The 19,296-nt window shown below is 42.9% G+C and overlaps 9 protein-coding genes and 2 long non-coding RNA genes across 12 annotated transcripts; 6 read left to right on the top strand and 5 right to left on the bottom strand.

Moving 5' to 3' along the window:
- Nucleotides 1–720: 720 nt before the first annotated feature.
- Nucleotides 721–2,886, top strand: LOC108099231 (prolyl 4-hydroxylase subunit alpha-2-like). Its single transcript, XM_043209141.1, is given in 11 exon segments — nt 721–802; nt 863–1,013; nt 1,068–1,201; nt 1,255–1,405; nt 1,461–1,660; nt 1,716–1,843; nt 1,894–2,046; nt 2,048–2,350; nt 2,403–2,450; nt 2,511–2,676; nt 2,734–2,886. Coding segments are annotated over 11 exon segments (1,566 nt in total). The 5' UTR covers nt 721–735; the 3' UTR covers nt 2,799–2,886.
- A 147-nt stretch (nt 2,887–3,033) lies between these two features.
- LOC108099424 lies at nt 3,034–3,485 on the bottom strand. Its single transcript, XR_001771934.1, has 3 exons — nt 3,418–3,485; nt 3,193–3,364; nt 3,034–3,136 (listed from the first exon to the last, which is right to left on the bottom strand). It is a non-coding gene; the product is annotated as an uncharacterized LOC108099424 (long non-coding RNA).
- Nucleotides 3,486–4,556: 1,071 nt separating this feature from the next.
- Nucleotides 4,557–6,620, top strand: LOC108099230 (prolyl 4-hydroxylase subunit alpha-2-like). Its single transcript, XM_043209142.1, has 9 exons — nt 4,557–4,752; nt 4,807–4,940; nt 4,994–5,144; nt 5,200–5,399; nt 5,450–5,577; nt 5,631–6,083; nt 6,136–6,183; nt 6,244–6,409; nt 6,467–6,620. The coding sequence occupies exons 2-9, from the start codon at nt 4,817–4,819 to the stop codon at nt 6,529–6,531; spliced, it is 1,335 nt and encodes a 444-aa protein (XP_043065077.1). The 5' UTR covers nt 4,557–4,752; nt 4,807–4,816; the 3' UTR covers nt 6,532–6,620.
- Nucleotides 6,621–6,656: 36 nt separating this feature from the next.
- LOC108099417 (prolyl 4-hydroxylase subunit alpha-2-like) lies at nt 6,657–7,609 on the top strand. Its single transcript, XM_017202944.1, has 4 exons — nt 6,657–6,844; nt 6,903–7,054; nt 7,110–7,242; nt 7,325–7,609. The coding sequence occupies exons 1-4, from the start codon at nt 6,681–6,683 to the stop codon at nt 7,527–7,529; spliced, it is 654 nt and encodes a 217-aa protein (XP_017058433.1). The 5' UTR covers nt 6,657–6,680; the 3' UTR covers nt 7,530–7,609.
- An 80-nt stretch (nt 7,610–7,689) lies between these two features.
- On the top strand, nt 7,690–8,981 carry LOC108099416 (prolyl 4-hydroxylase subunit alpha-1-like). Its single transcript, XM_017202942.1, has 5 exons — nt 7,690–7,896; nt 7,948–8,099; nt 8,162–8,312; nt 8,377–8,576; nt 8,633–8,981. The coding sequence occupies exons 1-5, from the start codon at nt 7,694–7,696 to the stop codon at nt 8,920–8,922; spliced, it is 996 nt and encodes a 331-aa protein (XP_017058431.1). The 5' UTR covers nt 7,690–7,693; the 3' UTR covers nt 8,923–8,981.
- On the bottom strand, nt 8,966–11,002 carry LOC122320735 (prolyl 4-hydroxylase subunit alpha-2). Its single transcript, XM_043209012.1, has 7 exons — nt 10,789–11,002; nt 10,588–10,736; nt 10,384–10,534; nt 10,135–10,325; nt 9,423–10,078; nt 9,204–9,369; nt 8,966–9,145 (listed from the first exon to the last, which is right to left on the bottom strand). Exons 1-7 carry the CDS (start codon nt 10,986–10,988, stop codon nt 9,039–9,041), a joined length of 1,620 nt encoding a protein of 539 aa, XP_043064947.1. The 5' UTR covers nt 10,989–11,002; the 3' UTR covers nt 8,966–9,038.
- Nucleotides 11,003–11,111: 109 nt separating this feature from the next.
- On the bottom strand, nt 11,112–13,013 carry LOC108099422 (prolyl 4-hydroxylase subunit alpha-2-like). Its single transcript, XM_043209155.1, has 7 exons — nt 12,854–13,013; nt 12,493–12,792; nt 12,241–12,440; nt 11,999–12,187; nt 11,535–11,896; nt 11,315–11,480; nt 11,112–11,261 (listed from the first exon to the last, which is right to left on the bottom strand). Exons 1-7 carry the CDS (start codon nt 12,943–12,945, stop codon nt 11,158–11,160), a joined length of 1,413 nt encoding a protein of 470 aa, XP_043065090.1. The 5' UTR covers nt 12,946–13,013; the 3' UTR covers nt 11,112–11,157.
- A 121-nt stretch (nt 13,014–13,134) lies between these two features.
- Nucleotides 13,135–13,885, top strand: LOC122320755. The gene is made up of 2 exons (XR_006245816.1): nt 13,135–13,488; nt 13,553–13,885. It is a non-coding gene; the product is annotated as an uncharacterized LOC122320755 (long non-coding RNA).
- LOC108099229 (prolyl 4-hydroxylase subunit alpha-2-like) lies at nt 13,866–15,912 on the bottom strand. Its single transcript, XM_043209154.1, has 7 exons — nt 15,693–15,912; nt 15,492–15,640; nt 15,288–15,438; nt 15,039–15,229; nt 14,327–14,982; nt 14,108–14,273; nt 13,866–14,049 (listed from the first exon to the last, which is right to left on the bottom strand). The coding sequence occupies exons 1-7, from the start codon at nt 15,890–15,892 to the stop codon at nt 13,943–13,945; spliced, it is 1,620 nt and encodes a 539-aa protein (XP_043065089.1). The 5' UTR covers nt 15,893–15,912; the 3' UTR covers nt 13,866–13,942.
- A 33-nt stretch (nt 15,913–15,945) lies between these two features.
- On the bottom strand, nt 15,946–16,637 carry LOC108099420 (prolyl 4-hydroxylase subunit alpha-1-like). Of its 2 annotated transcripts, none has more exons than XM_017202950.2 (3): nt 16,528–16,637; nt 16,224–16,466; nt 15,946–16,165 (listed from the first exon to the last, which is right to left on the bottom strand). In XM_017202950.2, exons 1-3 carry the CDS (start codon nt 16,617–16,619, stop codon nt 16,141–16,143), a joined length of 360 nt encoding a protein of 119 aa, XP_017058439.1. In that variant the 5' UTR covers nt 16,620–16,637; the 3' UTR covers nt 15,946–16,140. The 2 variants fall into 2 exon arrangements, with proteins under 2 accessions (XP_017058439.1, XP_017058438.1); XM_017202949.2 differs by having other exon boundaries at nt 16,219–16,466.
- A 401-nt stretch (nt 16,638–17,038) lies between these two features.
- LOC108099415 (prolyl 4-hydroxylase subunit alpha-2) lies at nt 17,039–19,284 on the top strand. The gene is made up of 9 exons (XM_017202941.2): nt 17,039–17,223; nt 17,284–17,435; nt 17,490–17,646; nt 17,709–18,036; nt 18,094–18,570; nt 18,629–18,691; nt 18,757–18,832; nt 18,896–18,985; nt 19,041–19,284. The coding sequence occupies exons 1-9, from the start codon at nt 17,039–17,041 to the stop codon at nt 19,178–19,180; spliced, it is 1,668 nt and encodes a 555-aa protein (XP_017058430.1). The 3' UTR covers nt 19,181–19,284.
- The last annotated feature ends 12 nt before the right edge of the window (nt 19,285–19,296 follow it).

Below are 19,296 nucleotides of genomic sequence, written 5' to 3' on the forward strand. Positions count from 1 at the left end.
ACGAGTAAGTAACTTTTCAGCTATCACCACTGCACTATGGTTTTTTTTTCGATTTTTTTTGGCATAAACTCTAATTTTAAACCCCTTGAATTTAAATTTGGTTTGAATACATTTTTTAAGCTCCCAAGATGACCTACCAAGTTTCAAATGATTTAAAGCACTATTTCATATAGCTGTCATATAACCGATCTGGCCGACATACAAAAAAACTCCATTAAACATTTTTATTTCTTATTTTCTTTATGTTATATTTAATAAAAAAAACAATTATCCAAGATCACATTTTAGTATTCATCTCCATTATTAGTGCTTCAATCTGAACGTAAAGATACATTTTACAAAATTTTAAATAAGTTTGGTTATGTTACTTACTATAGAAATTACTCAATTTTCTTTTTTGATTTTTTCAAAAACGTGTGGATTCGGACAAAAATGGTTAGTTTCTCATTAATCTGCACACTTTGGTTAATAATTTCTCATTTAAAACTTTTTGCAACACTTTGCAATCGGACAGCCCACTCAGCCTGTCCAACGATTGTGGGTTCTAGATCGGGTAAAAAAATATATTTTCAAATTAATTACTCTACCCATTTTCGCAGCTATGACCAAGTGAACAGGGGAAAGGGCCCAAATTTTCAGGAAGCCATGCTTGAAATACATTGAGAAAACTAGTTTCGAAGAAAAACATCACTAATGGATGTACATTTCATAGTCTTAACAATAAATAAAAACTAAATGTGGTTCGTCACGCTAATAAGTTCTACATTTTTTTTTTTCGCCCGAAAACGGACCGAGGGCTCAGGTGGTTTCGAGATGCCCAGGTCTAAGCTCTTGTTTTCACAGTTTTTTCTTATATTTCTAGTAACAGGTCTCGGCAAATCGAAAGTAGTGGAAAGGAACTATGCCATTTCGATACACGGCCTGCAGAAACTAATTGGTTACGAGCATGACCTAATAAATACCTTGCAAAATTTTACAGAAAGTCTGCAACAGAGAGTGGATACAATAGAAAGGCAGGTAGAGAGTCAAAAATATATATTTTTCAAATTTAATTTGCGTCTTAAAAGCTATTTGGAAATGATGCATTACGAAGCCGATGAGCAATTTCCGACCAATCCCATTGAAAATTTTCGAGTCATGCGGAGACTGCACTCGGATTATTCTAATTTTCTCTGGCTTCTGAAAGAGCAGCCATGGGAGGGTAAGTATGTCCAAGTTTTGAACAAATTATTACTCTATTTATGATTTGTATAGCCTTCGCTACACAGACAAAAGCTCTGGCTGGGCTTTTGCCTACGGACAAGGACATCCATGAGGCTATCAGAGGCCTGAACACCATCCAGTCTATCTACTCCATCCCGGCTCACAAAATGGCTCGGGGCATCCTTCTTAACGTTCACCACAAGTAAGAATTTATTTCTGCGAACTTCAGATTCTGGAGACTTCACCTTTTCCCAAAGCACGTCACTCAACGCAATGGAGTGCTTCACCATCGCTAAGGATTTAGTGCATGACAAGGATTACAGTGCCGCGATGGAGTGGCTAACTGTGGGTGCGATAATGTACTTGGCGGATCAGAAAAATGAGGATTTGTACACCCATCTGGGATTTCCCCTGCCCAGTTTTATCGAACTCTTCGCGGATATTCAAGATGCACTAGGTAGGGCTTTCCAGCTCAGAGTCTAGTGTACTGACTTGTTGGTAAAATGACACAGGTTCGCGAGCTCTTGCGATGACCGAGTTGGAATCGGCCATGGAGTCTTGGCCGGATGAAGTCAGCTTGGGTCGAGCTCACACTCAGTTGAAAATGAATATTCGCATAGGCAAGGAGCCGGAGAGAAAGGTAAGTACTGCATCTTTGTACGGACTAATATCCAATTTTTCACATCCTAGGAAGAGAACAGAGTATTGGAAAAGGATAAAGTCTATAGGGATTGCTGCACTGCGGAGTGTCGACCCAACTCGAAGCTCTTCTGTGTGTACAACACCACAGCCTCTTACTTCCTCCGACTGGCTCCTTTCAAGACGGAGATCCTATCCCTCGACCCCCTACGTGGTGCTCTACCACGATGTGGCTTCCGAGAAGAACATCCGACACATCAAGAACCTGGCGCAGGGAGATCTTGCCCGCGGCATGGTGTACAAGTCGGGCGGAACGGTGGGGGAAGACCCCGGTCGCACCACTAAAGGATTCGCGCTTGAGAATTCGGATGGCGTGATGCAGAGGATGACCCAGTTGATAGGGGACATGACCAACTTGGACCTGGAGGACTCTGAGCCCTTCCAGGTTATGAACTACGGAATAGGCGGGTACTTCCACATCCACCACGACTCTTTTAAAGAACAAAAAGTAAGATCTTGAAGAAAACATGGCTCCCCTTCTAATCTTGAATATTGGACAGGCAAAGATAGAATATGTTTCTGATCGCATAGCCACAGCCTTATTTTATGTAAGTGTTGCGAGCTTTATTACGACTATTTTTGATATATCCCTTTCAATATTCCCGAAGTTAAGCGAGGTGCCTCAAGGCGGAGCCACAGTATTTCCGCAGCTTAAGCTGTCGGTTTTTCCCAAGAAGGGCTCAGCTCTCGTGTGGTACAATCTGCACCACGAGGGCGATGGCGACAAAAGGACAGACCACTCAGCCTGCCCAACAATAGTGGGTTCTAAATGGGGTAAGATCGGCTGAAAAATATATTTCCAGATCAATTTATTTCTATCTATTTTCGCAGCCATGACCAAGTGGATAGGTGAAAGGGGTCAAATTTTCCGGAAGCCGTGCTTGAAATACATTTAGGGAACTCGTTTCGAAGAAAATCAACAGCAATGAATGTACATTTTATTGTATTAAAAAAAATAATAGTAAATGTGTTTAGTCATGCTAATATGTCATGTTCCCAATAAGATTCACATTTCATAGTTAGTATAAGTTCTCCTCTTTAGCCATGTGGTGGGGTCTAAAATTGTCTATTGTTTTGGTGGTGCTAAGTCCCAAATGTTTTTGCTCGGCAAAACTAGAACACTATTTTGAACACTATATTTTTTTTATATATCTGCCATATAACCGATCTGGCCGATTTGCCCCAACTTTTTTGTTTATCAAGCTATGGCTTTGAAATTTGGGTTGTATTCAATCTGAAAGTAAAGATACATTTTACAAAATTTTAAATAAGTTTGGTTATGTTACTTACTATAGAAATTACTCAATTTTCTTTTTTGATTTTTTCAAAAACGTGTGGATACGGACAAAAATGGTTAGTTTCTCATTAATCTGCACACTTTGGTTAATAATTTCTCATTTACAACTTTTTGCAACACTTTGCAATCGGACAGCCCACTCAGCCTGACCAACGATTGTGGGTTCTAGATGGGGTAAGATCGGGTAAAAAAATATATTTTCAAATTAATTATTCTACCCATCTTCGCAGCTATGACCAAGTGGATAGGGGAAAGGGGCCAAATTTTCAGGAAGCCATGCTTGAAATACATTTAGAAAACTAGTTTCAAAGAAAAAGAACACTAATGGATGTACATTTCATAGTCTTAACAAAAAAAAAAACAAGAAAGGAAGCTAGCTTCGGCAAGCCGAAGCTTATATACCCTTGCTGTCATCAAATATGTCAAAAAAGAAAATTCATAAAGGCTAAACAACATCGAAGCTATAACGATTTTTCTATTCATTTTCCATATTTCCGACTATAGATCATATGGGAGCTATATGATATAGTTGTCCGATTTCAATTCAAATTTAATTCGTAATTTAAGAGTCGTAAGAAAACTCTATATTTCAAAAATCATACTTGTCTGATGAAAAACCACGATGTTATAATTTTACTTCCGTTATTTCTATATAGATTTTTCGATCTTTCCTATGACAGCTATAAGATATAGTTGTCCGATTTTTATGAAACTTTTTTCTCAATATAATAATTGTTAAAAAACTTGATATTCAAAAAATCATGCTCATGGGATAAAAAACAACGATGTTATCAATTTATTTCCATTAATTCTATATATATTGTTCGATTTAACCCGAAATTCAATAGTAGTTAGAAAACGCCATCTGGAAGAATTCAAGTCGATCTGATCAAAAACAACGGCGTGAGAATTTTTTATATCATTCTCTCGTATGGGAGATATCCGATATAGTTAGCCGATCCGGCCCGTTCCGACTTATATACTGCGTGCAATAACTACACACCTTTTTCCCAAAAGTTTCAGCAAGATAGCTTTAAAACTGAGAGACTAGTTTGAAGAGAAACAGACAGACGGACAGACGGACAGACGGACAGACGGCCAGACGGACAGACGGCCAGACGGACAGACGGACAGACATACAGACGTATTCTGATTCTACTCCTGATGCTGATCAAGAATATATATACTTTATGGAGTCTGAGGTGTCTCCTTTACTACGTTGCAAACTTCTGACTGAAATTATAATACCCTTTTGCTCTGCAAGGGTACAAAAAGTAAATGTGGTTCGTCACGCTAATAAGTTCTACATTTTTTTTCGCACGAAAACGGACCGAGAGCTCAGTTTGTTTCGAGATGCCTAGGTCTAAGCTCTTGTTTTCACAGTTTTTTCTTATATTTCTAGTAACAGGTCTCGGCAAATCGAAAGTAGTGGAAAGGAACTATGCCATATCGATACACGGCCTGCAGAAACTAATTGGTTACGAGCATGACCTAATAAATACCTTACAAAATTTTACAGAAAGTCTGCAACAGAGAGTGGATACAATAGAAAGGTAGGTAGAGAGTCAAAAATATATATTTTTCAAATTTAATTTGCGTCTTAAAAGCTATTTGGAAATGATGCATTACGAAGCCGATGAGCAATTTCCGACCAATCCCATTGAAAATTTTCGAGTCATGCGGCGACTGCACTCGGATTATTCTAATTTTCTCTGGCTTCTGAAAGAGCAGCCATGGGAGGGTAAGTATATCCAAGTTTTGTACAAATTATTACTCTATTTATGATTTGTATAGCCTTCGCTACACAGACAAATGCTCTGGCTGGGCTTTTGCCTACGGACAAGGACATCCATGAGGCTATCAGAGGCCTGAACACCATCCAGTCTATCTACTCCATCCCGGCTCACAAAATGGCTCGGGGCATCCTTCTTAACGTTCACCACAAGTAAGAATTTATTTCTGCGAACTTCAGATTCTGGAGACTTCACCTTTTCCCAAAGCACGTCACTCAACGCAATGGAGTGCTTCACCATCGCTAAGGATTTAGTGCATGACAAGGATTACAGTGCCGCGATGGAGTGGCTAACTGTGGGTGCGATAATGTACTTGGCGGATCAGCAAAATGAGGATTTGTACACCCATCTGGGATTTCCCCTGCCCAGTTTTATCAAACTCTTCGCGGATATTCAAGATGCACTAGGTAGGGCTTTCCAGAGTCTAGTGTACTGACTTGTTGGTAAAATGACACAGGTTCGCGAGCTCTTGCGATGACCGAGTTGGAATCGGCCATGGAGTCTTGGCCGGATGAAGTCAGCTTGGGTCGAGCTCACACTCAGTTGAAAATGAATATTCGCATAAGCAAGGAGCCAAAAAAGAAGGTAGGTACTGCATCTTTGTACGGACTAATATCCATTTTTTCAAAACCTAAAAGGAGGACAGAAAATCAGAAACGGATAAAGTCTATAGGGATTGCTGCACTGCGGAGTGTCGACCCAACTCGAAGCTCTTCTGTATGTACAACACCACCGCCTCTTACTTCCTCCGACTGGCTCCTCTCAAGACAGAGATCCTATCCCTGGACCCCTACGTGGTGCTCTACCACGATGTGGCTTCCGAAAAGAACATCCGACACATCAAGAACCAGGCGCAGGGAGATCTTGCCCGCGCCATGACGTTCAAGTCGGACGGAACGGTGGGGGAAGACCCCGGTCGCACCTCTAAAGGATTCTCGCTTGAGAATTCGGATGGCGTGATGCAGAGGATGACCCAGCTGATAGGGGACATGACCAACTTGGACCTGGAGGACTCTGAGCCCTTCCAGGTTATGAACTACGGAATAGGCGGGTACTTCCACATCCATCACGACTCTTTTAAAGTACAAAAAGTAAGATCTTGAAGAAAACATGGCTCCCCTTCTAATCTTGAATATTGGACAGGCAAAGATTGAATATGTTTCTGATCGCATAGCCACAGCCTTATTTTATGTAAGTGTTGCGAGCTTTATTACGACTATTTTTGATATATTCCTATTAATATTCCCGAAGTTAAGCGAGGTGCCTCAAGGCGGAGCCACAGTCTTTCCGCAGCTTAAGCTGTCGGTTTTTCCCAAGAAGGGCTCAGCTCTCGTGTGGTACAATCTGGACCACAAGGGCCATGGCGACAAAAGGACAGACCACTCAGCCTGCCCAACAATAGTGGGTTCTAGATGGGGTAAGATCAGCTGAAAAATATATTTCCAGATCAATTTATTCCTATCTATTTTCGCAGCCATGGCCAAGTTGATAGCTGAAAGGGGTCAAATTTTCCGGAAGCCGTGCTTGAAATACATTTAGGGAACTCGTTTCCAAGAAAATCAACAGCAATGAGTGTACATTTTATAGTATTAAAAAAAAATAATAGTAAATGTGTTTAGTCATGCTAATATGTCATGTTCCCAATAAGATTCACATTTCATAGTTAGTATAAGTTCTCCTCTTTAGCCATGTGGTGGGCTCTAAAATTGTCTATTGTTTTGGTGGCTCTAAGTTTTCACAAATGTTTTTGCTCGGCAAAACTAGAACACTATTTTGAACTTGACTTTCAACTTATGACACAACTGAAAAGCTATTCTGTACATCTCCAGAGCCATATTGGTTTGTTAAATCGGTGAGAGAACTAATCAAGTTTTATTTACTGAGTGAAATGTACCTGTTCCATTTGGCAGTTACATAAATGATAGAAGAGCCAGGCTGGCAGATGTGGGAAACGATCGAGAAGAGTATCTGGGCAACCCAGTTAATAGTTACTCCTTACTTCACCGACTGCACTTCGATTGGCCAAGTTGGCGAAAGCTAATGGAGAAGCCCTTGGCTACAGGTAATACACAGGATATTTTTTACGGCAGACAATCCCTTCTTGTATAGATTCCTAGAGCAAATCACTGAGATGCGGGAACTACTTACCCAGATTCCAACGAAGCAGGAATTCATGAACTCGACAAGAGAAGCTTTAGATTTCCATAATAAGCAAAACCATTATGTTGAGGAAAACAAGTTTCAGTTACGGTTTGTTGGAATCTTATTCTTCTTATTTCTTATTCTTATTCTTATTCTTATTAAATGAGTACTTATATTTCCCCCCTTATAGTCCGACGGAATCTCTGGATATCGCTTTGTATGCATACGACCACGAGAACTTCGAAGAGGCAGAAGTCTGGCTAAATAAAACTCTAGAGGGACACAAACATGTGCTTCCCCGGCAAAAGGAACTGTATGAGGTGATCAGCCCCGTCAGTAAAAGTCAGATCGAGGATCTCTATGAGAAAGTGCAGAAAATGAAAAGAGTAGATTAAACTCCATAAGCATTTTGTAAAAGCAGTAGTGGAGACCAGAGTTAATATTCGAATAAAACGCTCCCTCATGTTTATTTAAAGAATTTAGTTATGGTTTGTAGGGTGACAAATTCTTTCAGAAATTGTTATTCTTCCTATCTCAGTCTTCAGTTTTTATTACAGACATGAAGACCTCATTGGCATTTCTAGTCTTTTCTGTAACCGCGTTTTTCTCTCCTTTAAGAGCTCAGGCTTCAAGCAAAGTTAAGGATGGGGGCCCTCTACCGATGTTCAAACTTAAAAATCTGTTGTGGCTTAACTTAGATTTGATGAATGACCTAGAGAACTACATAAAGGCGCTGGATGCGAAAATGAAAATCATCAAAGAGTAAGTAATTCCTAAGCTAACACCACTGTTAGTCCGATCGGTCCTTTCCAGAGCTCTTTTCGACATGTCATCGTATCACATTAAATACGAGCATGCCAAGGAAAGTATTATTGACAGTCCCGTGGGAAGTTTCTCCTTGATCCACCATATGCAGTCGGACTGGACCCATTGGCTGGTTTTCCTACAAGAGGAGACGGGCCAAGGTACTAACAACTAGGCAAAGAGCGCACATATTATTTTAATTTAACCAAAATGGATGTCTTAGATGAAATGGACTCTCTGCTTTCCAAAATACGTTATCTACCCACTGAACAGGACGTCTCAAGTGCCTGCCAAGGAATTTCCAGGATTACAAATGCTTACGACTTGTCGCCCGAAAAAATTTCAAGGGGCTCGTTCTTAGGAGTCCAGTCAAAGTAAGTAATTATAGCTCTAAAGCTCGAATATAGTTCGTTTTAGGACAATCCCAACCATATATAGGTCCCTATTGTCTCCTCGTGATTTCCTCCAGTTGGCAGATTATAGTATGGCCAATAAAGATTTTGAAAAGTCTGAGCAGTGGCTACAGGTTGCTATATCCTTGCTAGAAAATCCTAGCTATCAAAAACGAATTTTACCGCTTTTCCGTCTAAACGTCGTTGATTTATATTTGAAGCTATCAGAGGTTTACGTTAAGAAGCGTAAGTGAAATACTCTTCTATACAAGATACAGTTAATATTTGAAATATTTTCTTAGAAATGTGGCCTCGAGCTCTCGAAATAGTGGAGACAGCCTTAAAGTTTCAAACCAGAAATGCAGCACTTCTTCAGATGCAAGAGCACTTAAGTTACCAGATTCTTCTCAATCCACCATCAAATGCAACTCACAATTTAAGGAACGGAAAACATCCGCTTAGGAGAAACGGGAGTCTTCATTGTTTTTACCAGCACAGAGGTGGATTTCCCTCCCTGTTTTCCACTACGTTGAAGGCAGAGATACTCCTTGTTGATCCCTTGACGGTTTTTTACCACGAAACCCCTAAATAATTTGAATCTTTTATATAAATAAAACGTTGAGAACATCTGTTAATTTGGAAGAAATAAGAAGTCTTCAACGACTATGTATATTTGTTGAAAAAATAGTATGTAAACTGCAGCGCAGATCATATTATAAGTTTTTCAAGGGATAATAATGCCTTGGTACTTGACTTTGAGTCGATGCACGGCCTTCTGAACTCTTGTCCCATGTCATACACCCACTTGCTGATAACTACAGATTGTGAAAGGGACATTAGTTATCAAAACACCTTGCTTGTAGAGGTACGAACCCCATTTGGAACCCACGATTACTGGACAGCCCGTGTGCATGGATTTCATGTGATCGTTGCCCTTCCAGTCCAGGTTGTACCAGAAGAGGGCCGAGCCGAAGCTCGGGAAAACCGTGATGTTGAGCTTTGGGAAGTAGGTGCCGCCTCCTTGGGGCACGTCGTTCAGCTGGAGGAAATGAAAAATCAGAAAAATAACTTGATTAGACTCAAAGTACTGACGTAGAAGAGCGTAGTGGACATGCGGTCTTCGGTTCCGTTGAATCTCGCGTTTTTCGAGAGCAACAAATCAAAGTGCGTCTGGAAGTAGCCACCCAGGCCGTAGTTGACGACCTGGAACACCTCGGAGTAATTCACATGGAGACCAGTTGCATCTCCCAACCGCTCACATAACTTCAAGGTTCCCTCGTTAAAGTCATCATCGAGCCACGCGGACATCGAAGTGCGGTGTCTGTCGACTAAAGATGTGTTCGAAAAGTCGTCCACCGGAACTGTCGCGGACGGCAACATGTAATCTCTGCTGGAGGATCGTAGCAGAGCACTCTCCTTCGGGGTGACCATGTCGTGCAGGATGGCCATGAAGGGGTCCGTCGAGAGGATTTCTGTCTTGATTGGCGCCAGTCGCAGGAAAGGAGCGGTTACATGGTTGTACACGCAATACATTCTCCTCAGTTTTCTAACGACTTCACAACGACCACTGCAACAAGGTGGAAAATTCTCGCTTTCGTCGGGATCATCTGGCTCCTCCTCCAGCGGTCCGATCTCCGACAGTGAGAGAATTCTGTTTTCCAGGCTCTGATACTCTTGAAATACTTCTGAATCATGTGGCGAAAGCTTGAGGGCAACCTGATACGCTTGCAGAGCGCCCTTGTGATTTCCTGACAGTAATCGAGATTTTCATAAAAGCCCTCTTGGGAATCCCTTTCATACTGACCCTGCTTCATCCGCACTTCGCCCAGTGTCCTGTGCAGGAGAGCCTTCGTTGGTCCTCTGAGCGATTCCATCTCTGTCTGGAGATCCACTGCTTCCAAGCCACTGAGAATCCATGGCTCGGCAGCCGACCAAATCGATTGGTTCATAAGATGGTGAGCGATCGCCAGGCAATCAACAGGTGCCAGCGAAGAGCTAAGATAGAGGTGAGCTTAGTTTCCCTGATTTGATACCCTAACCCTACTACACCCACTCATACTGCACTCCATCCAGCAATCCTCTGGCGATGTCACTGGCCATCATCCCGTAAGTCCGTTGCAACATTTTGATTCCATGAGCTGCGTCGGCAATGTCGTGGTCCTGCGGCAGGGAAGTCTTATTCGAGTCTAAGAAACGCAACTCTTCTGCAAAGGGACATGCTCAGCTGGTGAACAACACGACAAGTGCAATTACCCACCCTGCCCCACTGGCTTTTCCAGATACACTTGCCACATCAACCAGTCCGCCTGCATGTGACGAATGAGGGAATAACTTTTCAAAGGGCTGGCCCAAAATTGTTCGCTAGGATTGTAGTTCTTGTGCCTTTTCCTCATCTCGTGGATTCCCCTTAAGATTCACAATGTCTTAAAACCCAGGATCGATGAATGTTCAAGCTCACCTCCTAATGGTTTTGGCTTTCTGCAAGAGCTCATCTGCAAACTTTTCCAGATTGCCGACCAAAGCATCATCCATTTTCAGCAGGACGTCCATATTCATGACAGATCTAGAATAGTGTTGTTGTCTGGGTTTCTTAAGGAGTTCTCCCCAGCTGCTGCTAAAAAAAAGAACTCCCAGGATTACCAGGCTGCGTATCAGCATTCTGAATCCAACAGTATCAAACTAGACCGAAAAACAACTTACAAACCTTGGAGTTTTATAATTACATTATGCCCCTTTTAGTTTCACCTTAATATGAAATTAGAATTGCCTCGGTGCAAAGTGTACAATTTTAGAGGCTTATTATTAATACAACTTAAAATAATATGAGCTAGAATAGCTTTTCTACAGATAACGAATGCTTAGAATTTGCTTTAATGTCGATGCAGGACCTCCTGAACTCTTGTCCCTTATCGTCTATCCACTTGCTGACCACTAGGAGGTATATTTTAAATTAAAAGAACAAATAGAATAGGAAATTTACAAACCCCATTTAGAGCCCACGATGACTGGACAGCCAGTGTGCATTGTGCGGAGTAGGTTGTTCCCCTTCGTGTCCAAATTGTACCAGAAGAGCACCGATCCGAACTTGGGAAAGACCGTGAGGTTTAATCCCGGGAAGTAGGTTCCTCCGCCTTGGGGCACATCATTCAGCTATAATGTAATAATATATACTTATACACTTATAACAAGAACCACTTAACTCACATAGAAAAGAGTGGTAGCCATTCGGTCAATGGATCCGAAGGTGAATCGATTCTCATCCGAATGAAGCAAGTCCCAATGCGTTTCGAAGAAGCCTCCGATTCCGTAGTTGATCACCTGGAAAGGCTCCGAGTGTTTCATATCCAATCCTGTTGCATCCCCCAAACGATTAGCGAGTTTAAGGGTAGCCTCGTTTGCATCGTCATCGAACCAAACTGACTTTGATGTTCTTGAGGAGGCAACTACAAAGTCAGTTGTGTCGTTATCGATTGTTTCAGAGGGAGTCAAGAGCTCCTTGCTCGAGGATCTTATTAGAGCACTCTCCTTGGGATAAACCATTTCATGAAAGACAACGACGAAGGGATCTGTCGAGAGGATCTCTGTCTTAATGGGAGCAAGTCGCAAGAAGGGAGCGGTTGCATTGTTGTAAACACAATAAAGTCTTCTAAGTTTTCGGGGTACTTTACAGCGGCCACTGCAACAGGGAGGCAGCTGCATTTCCTCGATGTCATCATCGGGTTCCTCCTTTATTGACTCACTTCCTGATGATGTAAGAAGGGTTCTGGTCAAAGCTTGATACTCCTCGAAAATTTGTATATCATGTGGCGAATATTTCAGAGCCTTTTTGTAAGCTTCCAAGGCTTCTTTGGGTTCGTCTGCAAGCAAGGATATTTATTCTTAAATAAAATTCGTTCGGCATTTTAATTACTCATTTTGATTCGCACTTTTCCCAGTGCCCTAAACAGCTCAGCGATGTTTGGTCCTCTTAACATCTGCATTTCTGTTTGAAAACCTTTACGATCCTCAGCATTAATGCCAGCAAGAATCCATTGCTCGGCGGATGTCCATCGATTTTGGTTCATAAGGTGACGACCCATTGCCAGGCAATCAACAGATGCCAAGAAAGAGCTAGTTAAACATTTATATTAACTACTTCAAGATCGGACAAAACGAGACGTACTTATACTGCACTCCATCCAGTAATCCATTGGAGATATCACTGGCCAACATTCCGTAGGTCGCCTGCATTCTTCTTATTCCATTAGCAGCATCTGCAAAGTCGTGTTCCTTTGGCAAAAACTGTTTCTTTGACTCTACAAAAGCCAAGTGTTCCGCATAAGAAGAGTGCTCCAAATACTGACTCCACATCAGCCAGTCTGCCTGCATGTATCGAATGAGGGAATAACTATGCAAGGCCCTAAATTCCTTGAGTTTTTCCTTCTTCATTCTCTGATGCATTTCCTTCATCTGGAGAACACCCCTTTAAGGCCTAATGTGTCTTTATAAGAACCTTAAATACACAAATTGATTACTAGACTCACCTCCTAATAGTTTCGGCTTTATTGGTAAGCACAGCAGCATAACTTTCCAGATTGGCTACTAGTTCACCCTCCATTTTTAACAGGTCGTCCATATTCACCACGGATCTAGAATGGCGAAGTCCAAGACCTTCGCTAAATGACAGAATACAAAAAAGCAGCAGCTTGCCCACTACCATTCTGAATCTTACAACATTGGAGTAAATGAGAAGCTAAAACTCCCAGAGTTTTTATAATAACATTAACTCTGCTATTAGTTCCACCTTCTTCGTGGAATTGCAAGCCTGGCAACCAGCTTATCAATAATTTTTTAATGTTTTACACATTTTACTAATTATCTGTATTTTTCCCCGCTCAGCTTAATTATTATCTAGGCAAAAACAGTTGCCGGCTCATCTTCCTTGGGTGCGTGTGAGAACTGGTTTCCAACCGAAATCCTTCTCTCCAGAGCTCTTTTCGACATGTCATCATATCACATTAAATACGAGCTTGCCAAGGAAAGTATTGTTGACAGTCCCGTGGGAAGTTTCTCCTTAATCCACCACATGCAGTCGGACTGGACCCATTGGCTGGTTTTCCTTGTACGACTTGTCGCCTGGAAGAATTTCAAGAGGCTCGTTCTTAGGAGTCCAGTCAAAGTAAGTAATTAAAACACTAAAGCTCGAATGTAGTTCGTTTAAAGACAATGCCTCCCATGTATAGGTCCTTATTATCTCCTCGCGACTTCCTCCAGTTGGCAGATTTTAGTATGGCCAATAAAGATTTTGAAATGTCGGGGCAGTGGCTGCAGATTGCTATATCCTTGCTAGAAAGTCCCAGCTATCAAAATGTAAAATATCAGCTTAAGAGGAACGGGAGTCTTCATTGTTTTAACCAGCACAGAAGTGGATTTCCCTCCTTGTTATTCACTCTGTTGAAGGCAGAGATACTCCTTGTTGATCCCTTGACGGTTTTTTACCACGAAACCCCTAAATAATTTGAATCTTTTATATAAATAAAACGTTGAGAACATCTGTTAATTTGGAAGAAATAAGAAGTCTTCAACGTCTATGTATATTTGTTGAAAAAATAGTATGTAAACTGCAGCGCAGTTCATATTATAAGTTTTTCAAGGGATAATAACGCTTTGGTACTTGACTTTGAGTCGATGCACGGCCTTCTGAACTCTTGTCCCATGTCATACACCCACTTGGTGACAACTACAGATAATGAAAGGGCCATTAGTTATCAAAACACCTTACTTGTAGAGGTACGAACCCCATTTGGAACCCACGATTACTGGACAGCCCGTGTGCATGGATTTCATGTGATCGTTGCCCTTCCAGTCCAGGTTGTACCAGAAGAGGGCCGAGCCGAAGCTCGGGAACACCGTGATGTTGAGTTCTGGAAAGTAGGTGCCGCCTCCTTGGGGCACGTCGTTCAGCTGGAGGAAATGAAAAATCAGAAAAATAACTTGATTAGACTCAAAAAACTGACGTAGAAAAGCGTAGTGGACATGCGGTCTTCGGTTCCGTTGAATCTCGCGTTTTTCGAGAGCAACAAATCAAAGTGCATCTGGAAGTAGCCACCCAGGCCGTAGTTGACGACCTGGATCACATCGGAGTAATTCACATGGAGACCAGTTGCATCTCCCAACCGCTCACATAACTTCAAGGTTCCCTCGTTAAAGTCATCATCGAGCGACGCGGACATCGAAGTGCGGTGCCTGTCGACTAAAGATGTGTTCGAAAAGTCGTCCACCGGAACTGTAGCCGACGGCCACAAGTAATCTCTGCTGGAGGATCGTAGCAGAGCACTCTCCTTCGGGGTGACCATGTCGTGCAGGATGGCCATGAAGGGGTCCGTCGAGAGGATTTCGGTCTTGATTGGCGCCAGTCGCAGGAAAGGAGCGGTTACATGGTTATACACGCAATACATTCTCCTCAGTTTTCTAACGACTTCACAGCGACCACTGCAACAAGGTGGAAAATTGTCGCTTTCATCGGGATCATCTGGCTCCTCCTCCAGCGGTCCGATCTCCGACAGTGAGAGAATTCTGTTTTCCAGGCTCTGATACTCTTGAAATACTTCTGAATCATGTGGCGAAAGCTTGAGGGCAACCTGATACGCTTGCAGAGCGCCCTTGTGATTTCCTGACAGTAATCGAGATTTTCATAAAAGCCCTCTTGGGAATCCCTTTCATACTGACCCTGCTTCATCCGCACTTCGCCCAGTGTCCTGTGCAGGAGAGCCTTCGTTGGTCCTCTGAGCGATTCCATCTCTGTCTGGAGATCCACTGCTTCCAAGCCACTGAGAATCCATGGCTCGGCAGCCGACCAAATCGATTGGTTCATAAGATGGTGAGCGATCGCCAGGCAATCAACAGGTGCCAGCGAAGAGCTAAGATAGAGGTGAGCTTAGTTTCCCTGATTTGATACCCTAACCCTACTACACCCACTCATACTGCACTCCATCCAGCAATCCTCTGGCGATGTCACTGGCCATCATCCCGTAAGTCCGTTGCAACATTTTGATTCCATGAGCTGCGTCGGCAATGTCGTGGTCCTGCGGCAGGGAAGTCTTATTCGAGTCTAAGAAACGCAATTCTTCTGCAAAGGGACATGCTCAGCTGGCGAACAACACGACAAGTGGAATTACCCACCCTGCCCCACTGGCTTTTCCAGATACACTTGCCACATCAACCAGTCCGCCTGCATGTGACGAATGAGGGAATAACTTTTCAAAGGGCTGGCCCAAAATTGTTCGCTAGGATTGTAGTTCTTGTGCCTTTTCCTCATCTCGTGGATTCCCCTTAAGATTCACAATGTCTTAAAACCCAGGATCGATGAATGTTCAAGCTCACCTCCTAATGGTTTTGGCTTTCTGCAAGAGCTCATCTGCAAACTTTTCCAGATTGCCGACCAAAGCATCATCCATTTTCAGCAGGACGTCCATATTCATGACAGATCTAGAATAGTGTTGTTGTCTGGGTTTCTTAAGGAGTTCTCCCCAGCTGCTGCTAAAGAAAAGAACTCCCACGATTACCAGGCTGCGTATCAGCATTCTGAATGCAACAGTATCAAACTAGACCGAAAAACAACTTTCAAACCTTGGAGTTTTATAATTACATTATGCCCCTTTTAGTTTCACCTTAATATGCAATTAGAATTGCCTCGGTACAAAGTATACAATTTTAGAGGCTTATTATTAATACAACTTAAAATAATATGAGCTAGAATAGCTTTTCTACAGATAACGAATGCTTAGAATTTGCTTTAATGTCGATGCAGGGCCTCCTGAACTCTTGTCGCTTATCGTCTATCCACTTGCTGACCACTAGGAGGTATATTTTAAATTAAAAGAACAAATAGAATAGGAATTCAACAAACCCCACTTCGAACCCACGATGAGTGGACAGCCAGTGTGCATTGAAAAGTCGTGTTCCTTTGGTAAAAACTCTTTCTTTGACTCTACAAAAGCTAAGTGTTCCGCATAAGAAGAGTGCTCCAAATACTGATTCCACATCAGCCAGTCTGCCTGCATGTGTCGAATGAGGGAATAACTATTCAAGGCTCTGAATTCCGTGAGTTTTTCCTTCTTCATTCTCTGATGCACTTCCTTCATCTGGAGAACACCCCTTTAAGGCCTAATATGTTTTTATAAGAACCAAAAATACGAGAACTAATTACTAGACTCACCTCCTAATAGTTTTGGCTTTATTGGTAAGCACAGCAGCATAACTTTCCAGATTGGCAACTAGTTCACCCTCCATTTTTAACAGGTCGTCCATATTCACCACGGATCTAGAATGGCGAAGACCTTCGCTAAATGACAGAAGACAAAAAAGCAGCAGCTTGCCCAATTCTGAATCTTACAACATTGGAGTAAACGGGAAGCTAAAACTCCCAGAGTTTCTATAATTACATTAACTCTGCTTTTAGTTCCACCTTTTTTTGAGAATTGCAAGGCCTGGCAAACAGCTGATCAATATTTTTTTTAATGTTTTACACAATTTACTAATCATCTGTATTTTTGCCGCTCACCTTAATTATTATCTAGGCAAAACCAGTTGCCGGCTCATCTTCTTTTGGTGCGTGTGAGAACTGGTTTCCAACGGAAACCCTTCTTGGCAATTATGTAATATTCTATGGGGTCAACTGCCGCGGTCAGTTGGAATCCAAGAGCTCTCGAGAGCGGATCTCAGATACAATGGTTTATCCGGCCTTATCAGCACTTCTGCTGGTGTTCCACCAACTATTCTACTTGGTTTCTGGAGCGGAGTTCTACTCCTCCATACACGAGATGACCAAAGTTTTCGGTTACGAGCAGAAAATGCTGCTGCATATGCAGAAATTCCTAGCCGATAATCAGGGAAAATTGGATTTCTTAAAAGCGTAAGCAAGAAACAAATTATTTTAAAGCCTTAAAAATATTCTTTATTACTATTGGATTAGACGGCTGCGGGAGTTCGAGATTGAGCGGGACGAGGCCCGTGATTGGGGTCCATCCTATTTGGACAGTCCCCTCAACAAGTATCTGCTGAATAAAAGACTAACCGTAGATTGGCAGCGAGTGGAAAACCTCATGGTGACATCGACAGGCGAGAGTGTGTGAAGAACCGACAAATTAGAAAGCACTTCTAATCACTTTTTACCTTCAGAGTCACTGGGTCGTCTAAGGAAGCTAAGGAATCGGGAGACACTGCCCAAAAAACGAGATCTGGAGGGAGCCATAGATGGCCTGCTGAAACTGCAGTTTGTCTACAGACTGGAGGCCAAGGACATAGTCAGAGGAGTGTTAGATGGCGTAGATCATGGGTACTTAGGGCATTCCACTCTCCTCGGCACTTACTATATAACAAGGCTTGTAATTATTCTAGCACCCAACTGAGCTCTGAGGATTGTGTGGATATAGCCAGATTGGCTCTGAGCTACCATCATCCCCGATTGGCTCACTCCTGGCTGATTGAAGCCGGAAATCGCTTGCCAGGCGGAGAAAAGGCAGAGGAACTCAGACCACAGGTGCTGGCTCTTCTCGTGCAGGCAAAGGCGGAGTTGGAGGACTTTCGGGGTCTCAATGACACCTACCAGGAGCTGATAAAAATTCAACCGGCCAGTGAGGAGCACGCTCGGAATTACGAAAGCTTTCTGCAGTCCCTGGGCGAAAAAGCGTTGGTAAATGACTCCAAACCCATACTTGAACATGCTGTAAGTGGTGTTACAACTAGAGGGGATCCCTTTTATTCAAGATTTATTCCCGTTTAGCCCGTTCCTGAGGAGAGCCAGGTTGTGGACCCGTTCCAGGCCTTCTGCCTCACCTGCAGTGGCCATTGGCAACTCACTCCCAAGGAGCGGCGCCATCTCCGCTGTGGTTACGTCACCGAAACGCATCCCTTCCTCTGGATCGCTCCCCTCAAGGCGGAGGAGCTCTTCCAGGACCCGCTGCTCGTGGTATACCACGACGTCATCTACCAGAGCGAGATCGACGTGATCAGGCAGCTGACCAACAACCGGCTGGTTCGGGCCATGGTGACGGGCGCCAACGAGTCGGTGGTCTCCAATGTCCGCACCAGCCAGATCACCTTCATTCCCGCCTCGGCGCACAAAGTGCTGGCCACCATCGATCAGAGGGTGGCGGACATGACCAACATGAACATGAAGTATGCCGAGGACCACCAGTTCGCCAACTACGGGATCGGTGGCCACTACGGGGAGCACATGGACTGGTTCGATCAGATTTCTGTAGGCTTTACTCCCTTACAAGACATTTCTATTTAGTAATTTTTTTCCTGCCCAACAGTTTGATGCTGGCTTGGTCTCCTCTCCGGAACTGGGTAACCGCATTGCCACAGTTCTTTTCTATGTAAGTAAAGGATTCCTGAAGCAACTGTTCAAACTAAACTTAAATCAAACTTAAACCACCTAAAGCTCTCGGATGTTGCACAGGGTGGAGGCACAGCCTTTCCACGACTACGGACACTCGTAAAGCCAAAAAAATACGCAGGTACCTACATTTACTCCTGATTCCTTATGGGTTCCTTAACTGTAACCTGGTATGCCCTTCCAGCTGCCTTCTGGCACAATCTGCACGCCTCTGGAGTCGGAGACGTTCGAACTCAACACGGCGCCTGTCCCATAATTTCCGGTTCCAAGTGGGGTATGCTTCTTGATTTTAATCAATTATAGTTCACTTAAACCAATTTATTTTATAGTGCAAAATCGCTGGATTCGAGAGATCGACCAATCAGATCGGCGACCCTGCGAACTGTGGGATGATTCGTTGGCTACCTACGCCCAGATTTTGGAAGTGGAAAAACGGATGGAGGCAGAGGCAGCCTCTCGAAAAGTTTAACTAAGTTTAAGTAAGCAATCGAGTCAAGTTTGCGGTGAACCAAGTTCTTGTATAGGGCTGTAAGTATACGAAAATATAGATTGAGATAAAGAAATGCTTAAATATATACTCACTGT

The sequence above is a fragment of the Drosophila ficusphila genome, unplaced genomic scaffold, assembly GCF_018152265.1.
Source record: "Drosophila ficusphila isolate 14025-0441.05 unplaced genomic scaffold, ASM1815226v1 contig_791, whole genome shotgun sequence".
Lineage (NCBI taxonomy): Eukaryota > Metazoa > Arthropoda > Insecta > Diptera > Drosophilidae > Drosophila > Drosophila ficusphila.

Bases quoted from the DNA above. Each gene is read 5' to 3' on its own strand.
- LOC108099416 (XM_017202942.1), top strand. From the start codon at position 7,694: ATGAAGACCTCATTGGCATTTCTAGTCTTTTCTGTAACCGCGTTTTTC. The intron at 7,897-7,947 runs GTAAGTAATTCC...GGTCCTTTCCAG, and splicing joins AAAATGAAAATCATCAAAGA to AGCTCTTTTCGACATGTCAT. The intron at 8,313-8,376 runs GTAAGTAATTAT...AACCATATATAG, and splicing joins TTCTTAGGAGTCCAGTCAAA to GTCCCTATTGTCTCCTCGTG.
- LOC108099422 (XM_043209155.1), bottom strand. From the start codon at position 12,945: ATGGACGACCTGTTAAAAATGGAGGGTGAACTAGTAGCCAATCTGGAA. The intron at 12,441-12,492 runs GTACGTCTCGTT...ATGTTTAACTAG, and splicing joins CTGGATGGAGTGCAGTATAA to CTCTTTCTTGGCATCTGTTG. The intron at 12,188-12,240 runs GTAATTAAAATG...CCTTGCTTGCAG, and splicing joins AAAAGTGCGAATCAAAATGA to ACGAACCCAAAGAAGCCTTG.
- LOC108099415 (XM_017202941.2), top strand. From the start codon at position 17,039: ATGGTTTATCCGGCCTTATCAGCACTTCTGCTGGTGTTCCACCAACTA. The intron at 17,436-17,489 runs GTGTGTGAAGAA...TTTTACCTTCAG, and splicing joins GGTGACATCGACAGGCGAGA to AGTCACTGGGTCGTCTAAGG. The intron at 18,571-18,628 runs GTAGGCTTTACT...CCTGCCCAACAG, and splicing joins ACTGGTTCGATCAGATTTCT to TTTGATGCTGGCTTGGTCTC.
- LOC108099229 (XM_043209154.1), bottom strand. From the start codon at position 15,892: ATGCTGATACGCAGCCTGGTAATCGTGGGAGTTCTTTTCTTTAGCAGC. The intron at 15,641-15,692 runs GTGAGCTTGAAC...GTGAATCTTAAG, and splicing joins AAAGCCAAAACCATTAGGAG to GGGAATCCACGAGATGAGGA. The intron at 15,439-15,491 runs GTGGGTAATTCC...GTCCCTTTGCAG, and splicing joins GGAAAAGCCAGTGGGGCAGG to AAGAATTGCGTTTCTTAGAC.
- LOC122320735 (XM_043209012.1), bottom strand. From the start codon at position 10,988: ATGCTGATACGCAGCCTGGTAATCCTGGGAGTTCTTTTTTTTAGCAGC. The intron at 10,535-10,587 runs GTGGGTAATTGC...GTCCCTTTGCAG, and splicing joins GGAAAAGCCAGTGGGGCAGG to AAGAGTTGCGTTTCTTAGAC. The intron at 9,370-9,422 runs GTCAGTACTTTG...CATTTCCTCCAG, and splicing joins TGTCCACTACGCTCTTCTAC to CTGAACGACGTGCCCCAAGG.
- LOC108099417 (XM_017202944.1), top strand. From the start codon at position 6,681: ATGTGGTGGGCTCTAAAATTGTCTATTGTTTTGGTGGCTCTAAGTTTT. The intron at 6,845-6,902 runs GTGAGAGAACTA...TCCATTTGGCAG, and splicing joins CATATTGGTTTGTTAAATCG to TTACATAAATGATAGAAGAG. The intron at 7,055-7,109 runs GTAATACACAGG...ATAGATTCCTAG, and splicing joins GGAGAAGCCCTTGGCTACAG to AGCAAATCACTGAGATGCGG.
- LOC108099230 (XM_043209142.1), top strand. From the start codon at position 4,817: ATGATGCATTACGAAGCCGATGAGCAATTTCCGACCAATCCCATTGAA. The intron at 4,941-4,993 runs GTAAGTATATCC...TGATTTGTATAG, and splicing joins GAAAGAGCAGCCATGGGAGG to CCTTCGCTACACAGACAAAT. The intron at 5,400-5,449 runs GTAGGGCTTTCC...AAAATGACACAG, and splicing joins GGATATTCAAGATGCACTAG to GTTCGCGAGCTCTTGCGATG.
- LOC108099420 (XM_017202949.2), bottom strand. From the start codon at position 16,619: ATGGACGACCTGTTAAAAATGGAGGGTGAACTAGTTGCCAATCTGGAA. The intron at 16,467-16,527 runs GTGAGTCTAGTA...TAGGCCTTAAAG, and splicing joins AAAGCCAAAACTATTAGGAG to GGGTGTTCTCCAGATGAAGG. The intron at 16,166-16,218 runs GTTTGTTGAATT...TATACCTCCTAG, and splicing joins CATCGTGGGTTCGAAGTGGG to TGGTCAGCAAGTGGATAGAC.